The sequence below is a fragment of the Hyperolius riggenbachi genome, chromosome 1 (assembly GCF_040937935.1).
Source record: "Hyperolius riggenbachi isolate aHypRig1 chromosome 1, aHypRig1.pri, whole genome shotgun sequence".
Classification (NCBI taxonomy): Eukaryota; Metazoa; Chordata; class Amphibia; order Anura; family Hyperoliidae; genus Hyperolius; species Hyperolius riggenbachi.
Genome location: NC_090646.1, coordinates 484,432,872 through 484,445,622, shown reverse-complemented (window position 1 = coordinate 484,445,622; position 12,751 = coordinate 484,432,872). Strand labels below are relative to the sequence as shown.

Sequence of the window (12,751 nt, the reverse complement as noted above, 5' to 3'; positions counted from 1 at the left end):
TGTTTGTGAATCATGAGATAAATATGCAACTAAGGCCTCTTGCACACTGCAAGCGATTCCGATTCAGTTTCCGCTTTTTAATCAGTTTTTATATCAGATTTAGATTCCGATTTGCAGTGTGCAGGGAGCAAACTGCAAATCTGAATCAGAATCGGAAGTAAAAACCGATTAAAAAGCGGAATCTGAATCTGAATCGCTTGCAGTGTGCAAGAGGCCTAAAACATGATGGGCTGACTTTTAGTGAGCAGACTTCTGATTGAGAAAAAGTGCATGATTCCCTTAAGCTGAAATACCGGATATTACAATCTATCCATGAGTGACCACACTCATAATTAGCATGTACATGTACATGTAATGACCACAAATTTGTGTTGTAACTTTTAACAATTCTTATACAGGTAGTCCTCAGGTTACAAGCGCCGACGTACAAATGACCCGCCGATACGAACGGCCCGAACCCATCGCGATGACGTAATTTCCGCGTGAGGGAAGTTTGAAGAAGTGGCTTCAAACTTCCCCCAAGTGCCAGCACGTGCAGCAAAAGCATTGGACTGAGTCTTTGCGGTATTCGTTTTTTGACCCTGCATAGTTTGGCGTGCGAAAGCAAATGCATATTTGCATGAGCATTGCCTCATGAATAGCCAATTGAGCCAGATTTGCAGAGCCAGACTTGCTAGGGTAAAAACTTGGTGTTAGAGCATGCATACATTTTCCTCAGGTAAGCATTTTTTGTAGTTGTATCCTTTGGAGGCAGGTGGAAGATGGCTTGCTCTGGTGGTGTGAGCCCTGGAGTGAGTTGTTTGCACCTGTCCTCCCCCCCCCCCCTCTGGAGTGTTGTGTGTGAGCCAGCCCTGAGCTCTAAAGCTTGGGGTGACCCATGATTCACTCCTCTCTCATGTGGTGCCCCCAAGTTAATGCGCATGTAGCAGAACGCAATGGACGTTAAGGTTAGTGCCTGTTTTTAATATTGGGAGGTTGGAGCGGACGGCTCCCCTCGGCGTTGGCCACGCTTGGGAGGGGGGTCGCCTGCGCCACCCAGCCTCCCCCTCCGGGGTGCTGCTGTGGTTCCCAGGCGGTGAGAGTGCCTGGGACCCCGCAGTCCCCCCGTTGTATAGGGGCATTGGGAAGCCTCCCCGTGGCGCTCCTGGATAGTGCTAATGTGGCATGAACTAATTCCCGCAGGGCGACCGCTTTGCGGTATTTGTTTTTTGACCCTGCATAATTTGGCGTGCGAAAGCAAATGCATATTTGCATGAGCATTGCCTCATGAATAGCCAACTGAGCCAGATTTGCAGAGCCAGACTTGCTAGGGTAAAAACTTGGTGTTAGAGCAAGCATACATTTTCCTCAGGTAAGCATTTTTTGTAGTTGTATGCTTTGGAGGCAGGTGGAAGATGGCTTGCTCTGGTGGTGTGAGCCCTGGAGTGAGTTGTTTGCACCTGTCCCCCCCCCCCTCTGGAGTGTTGTGTGTGAGCCAGCCCTGAGCTCTAAAGCTTGGGGTGACCCATGCTTCACTCCTCTTTTATGTGGTGCCCGCAAGTTAATGCGCATGTAGCAGAACGCAATGGACGTTAAGGTTAGTGCCTGTTTTTAATATTGGGAGGTTGGAGCGGACGGCTCCCCTCGGCGTTGGCCACGCTTGGGGGGTGGGGTGGGGGGGGGTGGGTCGCCTGCACCACCCAGCCTCCCCCTCCGGGGTGCTGCTGTGGTTCCCAGGCGGTGAGAGTGCCTGGGACCCCGCAGTCCCCCCGTTGTATAGGGGCATTGGGAAGCCTCCCCGTGGCGCTCCTGGATAGTGCTAATGTGGCATGAACTAATTCCCGCAGGGCGACCGCTTTGCGGTATTCATTTTTTGACCCTGCATAGTTTGGCGTGCGAAAGCAAATGCATATTTGCATGAGCATTGCCTCATGAATAGCCAATTGAGCCAGATTTGCAGAGCCAGACTTGCTAGGGTAAAAACTTGGTGTTAGAGCACGCATACATTTTCCTCAGGTAAGCATTTTTTGTAGTTGTATCCTTTGGAGGCAGGTGGAAGATGGCTTGCTCTGGTGGTGTGAGCCCTGGAGTGAGTTGTTTGCACCTGTCCTCCCCCCCTCTGGAGTGTTGTGTGTGAGCCAGCCCTGACTCTAAAGCATGGGGTGACCCATGCTTCCCTCCTCTCTCATGTGGTGCCCCCAAGTTAATGCGCATGTAGCAGAACGCAATGGATGTTAAGGTAAGTGCCTGTTTTTAATATTGGGAGGTTGGAGCGGACGGCTCCCCTCGGCACTTGCCACGCTTGGGGGGGGGGGGGGGGGGGGTCGCCTGCGCCACCCAGCCTCCCCCTCCGGGGTGCTGCTGTGGTTCCCAGGCGGTGAGAGTGCCTGGGACACCGCAGTCCCCCGGTTGTATGGGGGCATTGGGAAGCCTCCCCGTGGCGCTCCTGGATAGTGCTAATGTGGCATGAACTAATTCCCGCAGGGCGACCGCTTTGCGGTATTCTTTTTTTGACCCTACATAGTTTGGCGTGCGAAAGCAAATGCATATTTGCATGAGCATTGCCTCATGAATAGCCAATTGAGCCAGATTTGCAGAGCCAGACTTGCTAGGGTAAAAACTTGGTGTTAGAGCATGCATACATTTTCCTCAGGTAAGCATTTTTTGTAGTTGTATCCTTTGGAGGCAGGTGGAAGATGGCTTGCTCTGGTGGTGTGAGCCCTGGAGTGAGTTGTTTGCACCTGTCCTCCCCCCCCCCCTCTGGAGTGTTGTGTGTGAGCCAGCCCTGAGCTCTAAAGCTTGGGGTGACCCATGATTCACTCCTCTCTCATGTGGTGCCCCCAAGTTAATGCGCATGTAGCAGAACGCAATGGACGTTAAGGTTAGTGCCTGTTTTTAATATTGGGAGGTTGGAGCGGACGGCTCCCCTCGGCGTTGGCCACGCTTGGGGGGGGGGTCGCCTGCGCCACCCAGCCTCCCCCTCCGGGGTGCTGCTGTGGTTCCCAGGCGGTGAGAGTGCCTGGGACACCGCAGTCCCCCGGTTGTATGGGGGCATTGGGAAGCCTCCCCGTGGCGCTCCTGGATAGTGCTAATGTGGCATGAACTAATTCCCGCAGGGCGACCGCTTTGCGGTATTCTTTTTTTGACCCTGCATAGTTTGGCGTGCGAAAGCAAATGCATATTTGCATGAGCATTGCCTCATGAATAGCCAATTGAGCCTGATTTGCAGAGCCAGACTTGCTAGGGTAAAAAATTGGTGTTAGAGCATGCATACATTTTCCTCAGGTAAGCATTTGACTGAGTCCAACCCTGTCTGTGGTCCTCTCTCTGCATCCAGCTCCCTCTAGCCGTGTACAGCACCGATTCGCTTCCTGTATGTCATGTGACATAAAGGAACCTGTATGTCACATGACATACAGGAAGTGGTGCTGTACGCGGCTAGAGGGAGCTGGAAGTAGAGAGAGGAGGACAGACAGCGTTGGACTCGTACGGAGGTGAGCCCAGAGGGCCTGTAACGATTGTGGGATATCTCCGTGGTCAGCGCACAAGATGTGCGCTGACACTGCGGAAGTCCTCTACAAGCCTGTCAAAATAATAGAACCCAGCTTTTGGTGCAAGCACCAGTAGAGGGGAATTTCCACCAGCAGATGGAGCTGTGGAGTGCAGAGGAATAAACCCTCTGCGCTGCCACAAATGCCAGATGGAAATTGTACGAAGAGAAGCAACACAGGGCAAGATAGCCCCCAAAGAGAGAGAGCAAAGAGACAGAATCAATGTGTGTCCACCAAACTAGTCGCCACCCAGCGACGGTGAACATACAACGGCGGAAAAGAAGTGGGAACGCAATCACAAGAATGGCGATTGCCAAATAGTTACACCAGACTGAGCAGGACAGAGCACGAGAGTAGCAAAGGCACAGCAAACAACAATAAAAGATAAGGAAAATAACAAACGCTAGCTAAACGCGAACACCGCACTCATTCGCAACAGTGAACGCGTTTACAGCGCGGTCTCTGCACGAAAAGCGCAACAGAGACAAGCACGCCACCCTAACTAGCCACAAGTAACACAAATGAGCACAAACAGACAAGAAAGACAAATGAGGTAGCCAGTAGCAACCGCTGCTCCAGCTTACACTCCAGGAACTCAGTGCAAATTTGGACAGAGGCGCCAGGCAGGTTAAAATGATCTAAAAACAACTAAAAAGGAGGAGTACAGGTGGACTTACCTCCTGAAATGATGGACAATCAAGATTGTTCAAATCGCAAATAACAATTTATTTTGGCACTCCGCAACGCTTTTCGCAGGTATAACCCGCCTCATCAGGCAAGGAGTGCAAGCTCAAAAAGGTCCAATAGTGGCAATGCGCCTCTGTCTCCAGGAACTCAGATCAGAAGGATCCACAGCCGCTACCGCTAGAGGCTAGTGCGATCCAAACAAGAAAGAGCGATTCGCTATCAACCGCCGCTGGCGACAGCGCAATCGCGACAGACAAGACAGGACAGAATAGGCAGTACAAATATACACAAACTGACTGCACTAACTAGGAATGCAAGGAGCACTCCCCAAGAATTAACTATACTAAGATAGCAGTGGCTGACACTCCAGGTGAGTCCAACAGGAACAAACCTCTATGAGCAGCAAAGGATTCTGGGATCACATGGTATTTATACTGCAAGCCTTCCAAGGAGGCAGCTAGGCCGTTTGCATGACAAGTGTATGCAAATTGCTCAGCAGCAGAACAGGTCAGATACCCGCAAAACACAGGCAGGTCTCTTTTCCAGAGACCTGCAGCCCTCAGACTTAAGGAATGGACAAACAGCTGTCTGCCCGTGCAGACCGCTGAGTAGATCGTTACAGGGCCAAAGTGGAGACACAGAGGGGGAAAAGAGGGAGCACAGAGGGGACAAAGAGGCACAGAGGGGGCAAAGAGGCACAGAAAAAGCACATAGGGGGCAAAGAGGCACAGAGAAGGCAAAGCGAGGCCACAGAGGAAGCACAAACGGAGGCACAGAGGGGGCAAAACGGGGATAAAGCGGAAGTACAAACAGAGGCACAGAGGGAGTACAAACAGAGTGGGGGACAAAAAGAGGCCCAGAGAGGGGACATAGAGAGGCACAGAGGGGGGACAAACAGGCACAGAGGGGGACACTGGAGGTAAAGGGGGGCACATAGGATGCAAAGGGGACAGAGATGGCACAGTGTTTCGACTTAAGAACAGATTCAGGTTAAGAATGAACCTACAGTCCCTATCTCATTCGTTAACTGGGGACTACCTGTACTGTATACACTTTTTAACTCTATCCCACCTACCAAATATCCTAATACCATATTGTTAAACTGCAAAAAACGATTTGGACTCCTACAATCTCAGGCCAAAAGCTAAAGTAATGATAAAGATGATGTTTATACTGCTAGTGCTGCAGCCGCTGCTACTAGTAATAAGCAAAAATGTATCCTACCATTCAGATCTTCACTGACCCAAGGAGGGAATTCAATTTAGGCAATAAGGCCTCTTTCATGAGGGCAACTGATAGGTGGTGATTCCACTGCTTGTCAGTTGCACTGGTTGATCTGAAAGGCTCTTGCAAGCAGTGCCACAGTGTCCATCCTCGACATATACTGTACATCTAAGTACAGCTGCAGCAACCCCTAGATGGTACATGAGACAGTTTCCTGCTGCGCAGTACCCACATCACATGGAAACTCCTGATACACGTGTGGCTACAAACGCTGCTATTCAGTTGCATTAAATTGCAACTGATGGAGCTTGTTGCAGGGCATATTGGCATCTCAACCACGTTGCAAGCACCGTGTGAAAGAGCACTAAAGGTCTCTAGTTGTTGGGTGATTAACCAGTTGTCAGATATTTCATGAGCTGGCTTTGAATGGCTTAGTTTCTTACTATTCCTAAACTTGTATGTTAAAGCGGACCCAAACCAAACATTTTTTTTAATTCAAAATATTTAGTTGCACCACTCTGACACATACAAAGATAAATAAACACTCCTTCAAGCCTATGAGCATTTCAGTGCATGCTTTTCACCCTTCTCTTTTCATAACTAGGGTTATACAGGTGGCAGCCATTAGCAATTCCTCCTTTGCTGGACACTATCTACAACACCAGTTTGCCGGATTCTGTCCCGGCAATATGAAAGGAAGGGAGGGGTTCCTCCAATAAATGTAAAATATTTTATATTTGTATTCATGCAGCTGAAAAAAGGCTGCTATTTATTATTATAATTTAGAAAATAGATTTTATTTCTGAAATGTTGTACTTTTAATTTGGGCCCACTTTAAGAGAACTCTCTGTTTACTGCTAGGTACTGCTTCTGTGGCCTACTATTACTACTTCTACTACTACTACTACTAATAATAATAATAATAATAATAATATGTATGTACAATTTTAAAAAGCAAAAAGCAATTTATTTAACAATTTAATTGTAAATAAAATGAAAGCGCAAAATTACACCATTTCAAGGATTTTACAGATTACAAATACGTTTTCAAGTAGAATAAAAAATAATAGCTGATATAGAGGCAATATTTTTGTTATTAACACAATATTTTCTGTTTTTCAGGTTTAATGATAAACTGTTCCTGTTTACATTATATGCTGTCATTTGTCACAGATAGCTGTTACTGCAAATATCTATCCATTTCTTGTTTTGCTGGTCCATGTTCTTGCTTGCTAATGATCCTTTTCTTTAGTTGCCACAAAAACCATTAAGGTATTATTTTTAGCTTATCATTCTTTTGTTCACAAAGCTTTTTTGGCATGTCAACACCCGGAATGATAGAACTAGGATTACTGACGACTTCATAGATTAATATTTTATCTCACTGGTTTCATTTAACCTAAAACAAGAAATAAACATTTAAACAGAGTGCAACATCTAGAATATATTTAAGAGTAAAGCCTTGTATACACATCCAATGCTGATTGGCCAAGGATTGTACCTGTATGTACTGTGAGAGCTTAGCTACACAATCTGTTCATAGTATTCAAAGGCTATTGGCCTTGATACTCCATGGGGGTGGTAAAATTGGCCAGTGATTTTCCAGTCAAATGTGGATGTGTGTACTAGGCTTGAGTTCCATTACTCATTGATTACCACATTTATACATGTTATCACCTAGTTGGTTTTAGGTTAGCCTTCAGATATGTCTGGCCTGTGAGCAACTCTCTGTTGGCATCTCATTCTGGTCCCTACACCAGGTGAGGCAGAGGGCTGTCAGAACTCTCTCTCTTTCTCGTTAGTGTACATAAAGATTTATTACATATTCAAAGTGCCACTATTAAAAGTGTAGGCTAAATGTAGGGGATGCTTTAGTCTGAGAGATGCACCTCTATATACCAGAGCTTTGTTCAGGGTTTTACACACCTTGTTATTGCCTGTGTGTCTCTGCATTTACCCAGCACTTTTGGCACTTTTAATAGCTTTCTTTTGAGTACTATACATAATACGGTAAAACTTTTAACAATGCTTGTTGAGCTGATGTCGTGTTTGTTTGACATGTGTGACTCCTTCCTCCTTTTCACACATGCAGTATTCTGAGACACTGTTCTCATGTTATTGCCTGTGTTACAGTGGTATGAAACTCAGCAATTCCTCTTTGTTCTAAAAGATTATTTGGAGCATAAAAGTTACTACCACAAAAAAATGTAGCAGAACAGCACTTAAACAGTTAAACACAACACTTTGTTCTTCAGTGGAAAGCACCTGAAAGCTTCTGGCCACATCCAAAGAGGTGATAACATTATTTTTTGTTTACATTCATCTGTTGCTACAATTCTTATACAGCCAGCACCATGTGCTCAAACCAAATTGCACTGAGCTGAGAAGCAGAGAAAGCTGAGAAATGATCACTAGACTGATATTAACCACTTGAGGACCCACCCTTTACCCCCCCTTAAGGACCAGCGCTGTTTGTTGGGATCTTAGCTGGGTGGGCTCTGCTGCCCCCAGCACAGATCAGCGGGCACGCAGAGCGATCAGATCGCCCCCCTTTTTCCCCCCTATGGGGATGATGTGCAGGGGGGGTCTGATCGCTCCGGTCTGCAGGCATGTTGCGGGGGGGGGGCACCTCAAAGCCCCCCTCCGCGGCGAAATTCCCCCCCTCCCTCTCCTACCTGGCACCCCCGGTTATCCGAGGCTGCACAGGACGCTATCCGTCCTGTGCATCCAGTGACAGGACGCAGCGCCGTACAATGTAAACAAAGCGGATTATTTCCGCTTGTGTTTACATTTAGCCTGCGAGCCGCCATCGGCGGCCCGCAGGCTATTCACGGAGCCCCCCGCCGTGAATTGACAGGAAGCAGCCGCTCGCGCGAGCGGCTGCTTCCTGATTAATTAGCCTGCAGCCGGCGACGCAGAACTGCGTCGCTGGTCCTGCAGCTGCCACTTTGCTGACGCACGGTATAAGCGTGCGGTCGGCAAGTGGTTAAAATATAAAAACAGCAGCTATGAATAAAAAGCAAAGGCTGCTTTCAGAGCAGATAAACTGTACTTTGGGAACTTGTAATTTGTAAACAGACAATATTACATGTGCACAAAAGAAAATATGGTAACTGAATGGGTAATAAAAATAAGGAAAACACATTTTTATTGAATGTTATGTCAGAGTTTTATCCAACTTTAACCTGCCTGGCAGTATGATTATTTCTGGATTTTAGGGTCTTTTCAGCACGTTTCAGACCCTAAAAACAAGGAAAAATTCATGCTGCCAGAATGCCTGCAGCAGCCCCAGCACTCACCTCCCTGGGCTCCAACGCTGACATTTTCCCTCCATCCTCTGGGTGGCACTGTAACTCTGTAGTGAGATCACTGAAGGCGATCTCACCAGAGTGATTCAGAGCCTCGGAGGACAGGAAGGAGAATGGCTACCGATGTCTGGATCCCCTGGGAGGTGAGTAAAAATGCCCGCTGTGCACTATACTGTGCATTGAGCTCCTGGCAGCTAGCCCGAGAGTAACTCGGGCTTACCGCCAGGGAGGTTAATGTCTGCACTTGGGGGCCACATGGTACTATGGCTGCATTTTGCGCCTTAAGCACATTTTTCTGAGTCGAATTATACCTAAAATATCAAAAAATTACAGCTTAAGAGGGTCAAATAATTGAGTCAACTTACATTTGAATATAAATATATATATATATATATATATATATATATATATTTATATATATACAGCTTGCCTACATTTCATTTCATTTTAATCCATTCCTGAAAATACTTCTCCCTTACCTTTACAAATGTGACACAGCTGCTGTAGATTATTGTCAGCAAAAACAGGACAATGAAGGTTGCAGTGGTGCTCCATATATTGCTGATTTCTTCTAATTCATCAAGTTCTTCTCCATCATCATCCTGGTACATAGAAATGTTATGACGTGGCAAATATTTATCTGGAATTAGAATATAAATACCAGTGTTGTTATTTTTATTATTATTATTATTATTATTTATTGATATAGCACTTACATGTTTTGCAGTGCTTCATACAGAACCATTCACATTGCTAACTGTTCCTCAACGGAGCTAACAGTCTAATGTCTCAAGCACTTTATAGGGCCAGTCTGGGAGAGGAGGTATTAAATAACTTACCGCTACGTTTTAGATGTGGGAGGAAACTGGATCACCTGGAGGTAACTTCTACAAGCATAACAGAAAATAAAAAACCCCATGGAGATACTGGTGCAGATTTATCAAGCCAGGGACAGTTGGAGCAAATCTGGTGCAAACAGGTGCAGAAGTGAGGCAGTTGCTCAAAGCGAATCAGAATACTTGATCCGGACATATGCTACATTTTGTGCCAGTTCTATTCCAGCCTTTTCTGTACTAGTTTGGATAAATCTGTCTTACTGTCCTGCATGGCATTGACATCTTAAAGGACAACTGAAGTGACAGGAATATGGAGGCTGCCATATTCATTTCCTCATTTCCACCTGTTGTGGTCAAGTGGTTAAAGATTCCCCAATCTTCCTAAAACATATTGTACAACTAATTGTAGTGAAACCAGAATCTCCCCTTCCTCCACCCTTCTTAGATGTGGAGGCAATCTACTAATGGCACTTACAAAGGTTTTTTTTGCCATACCTGATTTTTTAATGGAGGATAGTATACCTCCTTACTCTTCAATTTACTAAAAATGTTATAGAATTTGCATTTCTGCTCCTCAACTAACACTGGACCATACTTCACTTGCTCCACCTTTTATGAGAAAAAGGTTTCATGGAGATCCTGGAAGAAAAGCCTGCATTTCCACAAACTACAAAAATGTTTTTTACAACAGGTATATAGTACAGATACTCTAATACCTCATGGGCTCAATTCACAAAAGCGTTCTAACTTAGTTAGCACGCCTAAAAGCTTTGGGCGTGCTAACTACAGTGCTAAGTAGTTAGCACGCTCACAGCTTTTACTGATCGCACGCAAAGTTTAGTGACGCACGGTGCGCTCAGAACGGCGCACCGGGGAGCACCGAAAACAGCGCACTGGGTGCGCCTATAACGTCGCACTGGGTGTGCCCGAATCGTCGCACCGTGCGGCGCTAAACTTTGTGCGTGCTAACTTAGTGTGCGAAGCTTAGCGCGACCTAAAGCCCTTTTAGGCATGCTAAGGGCCTTTTCACAGGCATGCTAACACTTAGCACTCTTTTGTGAATCAGGCCCCATCAGTGGAACAAGATTTAACCCCCCTGGCGTTGCAATAAAATCGCCAGTGGGGCGGCGCAGCACTTTTTTTTTTTACATTTTTTTTAAAATCATGTAGCTAGCCTAGCGCTAGCTGCATGATATTCGCTGTGCAGCTGCATCCCCCCACCCCTTCCGACCGCCTCCGGCGATCAGAGCAAACAGGAAATCCTGTTCAGACCGGGATTTCCTGTTTGACTTCCCCTGTCACCATGGCGACGATCGGGATGACGCCAACGATGTCATCCACGTCATGGCGTCTGGGGAAGTCCCGATCCACCACTTAGCGTAGCCTGGCGGTGATTGGCCACACTGCGCAAGGGGTCTGAGGGAGAGCGCCGCGGCGCAGCGGGTAGCGGCAAATCGACGCGGAGTGGCAAAGTGCTAGCTGCGTGTAACAAAAAAAAAATTATGCAAATCGGCCCACCAGGGCCTGAGAAATCCTCCGCGGCGGCTTAGCCCAAACTCAGTTCGGGATTACCGCCAAGGAAGTTAAGCTCCGCTTCATTTGACAAAATGTGGTCTAAAATTTATGAGAATTCTAGACCACACAATTCGAGAATTTATGAGAAAAAATTGTCTATGTCAACCAATCTGAACAAAGCATTGCTGAGATATTACATTCTAGAGAGATTACATAAAATATACCTACAAGCTGATAAAAAATGCTCAGATATCAGTACATTCATTCATATATGGTGGTTATACAAAATAGCTTCTCAGTTTTGGCAAGAAGCTGTAAACTCGATAAACAAGGCATTGTTACAAGCTCAATGTAAGATATCCCAATTGAATGCATTACCAGACATTTGTATAAAAGCATTTATAAAACCCATAAAAATGTGATCAGTTTTATCATACAGGCTGCTAAATTCGCAAAATCACCCCTAATCAATACTTGAAAAGATCACTGGAAAGGTAAACCAGATTTGCAGTAATGATATTTTAATGGCAAGAATGGAAGGTAAGTAATCACAACCCAATCTGTAATTCAGATCCCCAGGAGACAAAACATTTTCTTTACCATAAAGTGATACTGATTATCTAGTGCTTATTCAGAGAAATGCTAAGACATAGAAAATGTTGGTTTGACTTATAGGTTATTTTAATAATACATGTATTGTTTTTTTTCATTATATGCATGCTTGATTTCTGACACAAGCTGACCTGAATATCAGCCAAAGAACATTAGAAATATATTTACAATCCCTTATCTCATCACCACGTTGAACTTATATTTCAATAGATAAACTTTTTTATTTAAGTCCATAGATATTATTATTTAGCATTTATATAGCACAAACATCTTCCGCAGCGATGTACATAGTATATAGTCTTGTCACTTAACTGTCCCTCAGAGGGGCTCACAATCTAATCCCTACCATAGTCATATGTCTATGTGTCATGTAGTGTATGTATCGTAGGGCCAATTAATGGGGAGCCAATTAACTTATCTATGTGTGTTTGGGATGAGGGAGGAAACTGGAGTGCCTGGAGGAAACCCACGCAGACACAGGCAGAACATGAAAACTCTGTGCAGATGGTGTGGGGGAGCCAGCGCTGCAAGCCGAGAGTGCTATCAACTACCCCCCTGTGGAAAGTATGTTATATTCTACTGTTGAGATAAACAATAAAAAGTTACATTAAAAATGTTAACATTATTACTGTTCCAATGCTTGTGGATTGGGGTGGGGATAAGGTAGTACCCACTCTTGACAGCCTCATCAGCCAGTATGGCACATTGACAAGCAATACAGAGCTAGAGGCAATGGTGGACAGATTAACATTATAGTATTGACTGTTACATGATTGATATTAGTTCAATATCAAATGTTTACTTGATCTAAATCGCATCTAGTAGTATATAGGGATGATCAATGAGACGCAAATAATGCTGAGTTGTCACAAGATTATGCAAATTCTGTATGCAAATTTATGCAATTAAAAAATAGACCAATCAAATCCTGCCAAAGTGGAATTTGAATGACCGGTTTGTCACGTTGCATGAATTTATATACATGATTTGCATAATGATACATCAACTCAGGATCATTTGCATCACTCTGCCCATGCTT

The 12,751-nt window shown here is 45.4% G+C and overlaps 2 protein-coding genes and 1 gene segment (V, D, J or C); all 3 read right to left on the bottom strand.

Annotated features, from left to right (window-relative positions):
* Window positions 1-12,751, bottom strand: part of LOC137521936 (immunoglobulin mu heavy chain-like) — a 956,922-nt gene that overhangs the window by 160,550 nt on the left and 783,621 nt on the right. The gene's annotated exons all lie outside the window — the stretch shown is intronic.
* Window positions 1-12,751, bottom strand: part of LOC137521952 (Ig alpha chain C region-like) — a 328,184-nt gene that overhangs the window by 212,067 nt on the left and 103,366 nt on the right.
* The window catches only part of LOC137561934 (uncharacterized), a 101,593-nt gene continuing 95,299 nt past the window's right edge, over window positions 6,458-12,751 (bottom strand). The window contains exons 18-19 of the mRNA XM_068273283.1: window positions 9,229-9,389; window positions 6,458-6,840 (exon numbers count right to left, since the gene is read on the bottom strand). Coding sequence (XP_068129384.1) covers window positions 6,832-6,840; window positions 9,229-9,389 — 170 coding nt within the window. The 3' untranslated portion in view covers window positions 6,458-6,831. The remainder of the gene's footprint in view (window positions 6,841-9,228; window positions 9,390-12,751) is intronic.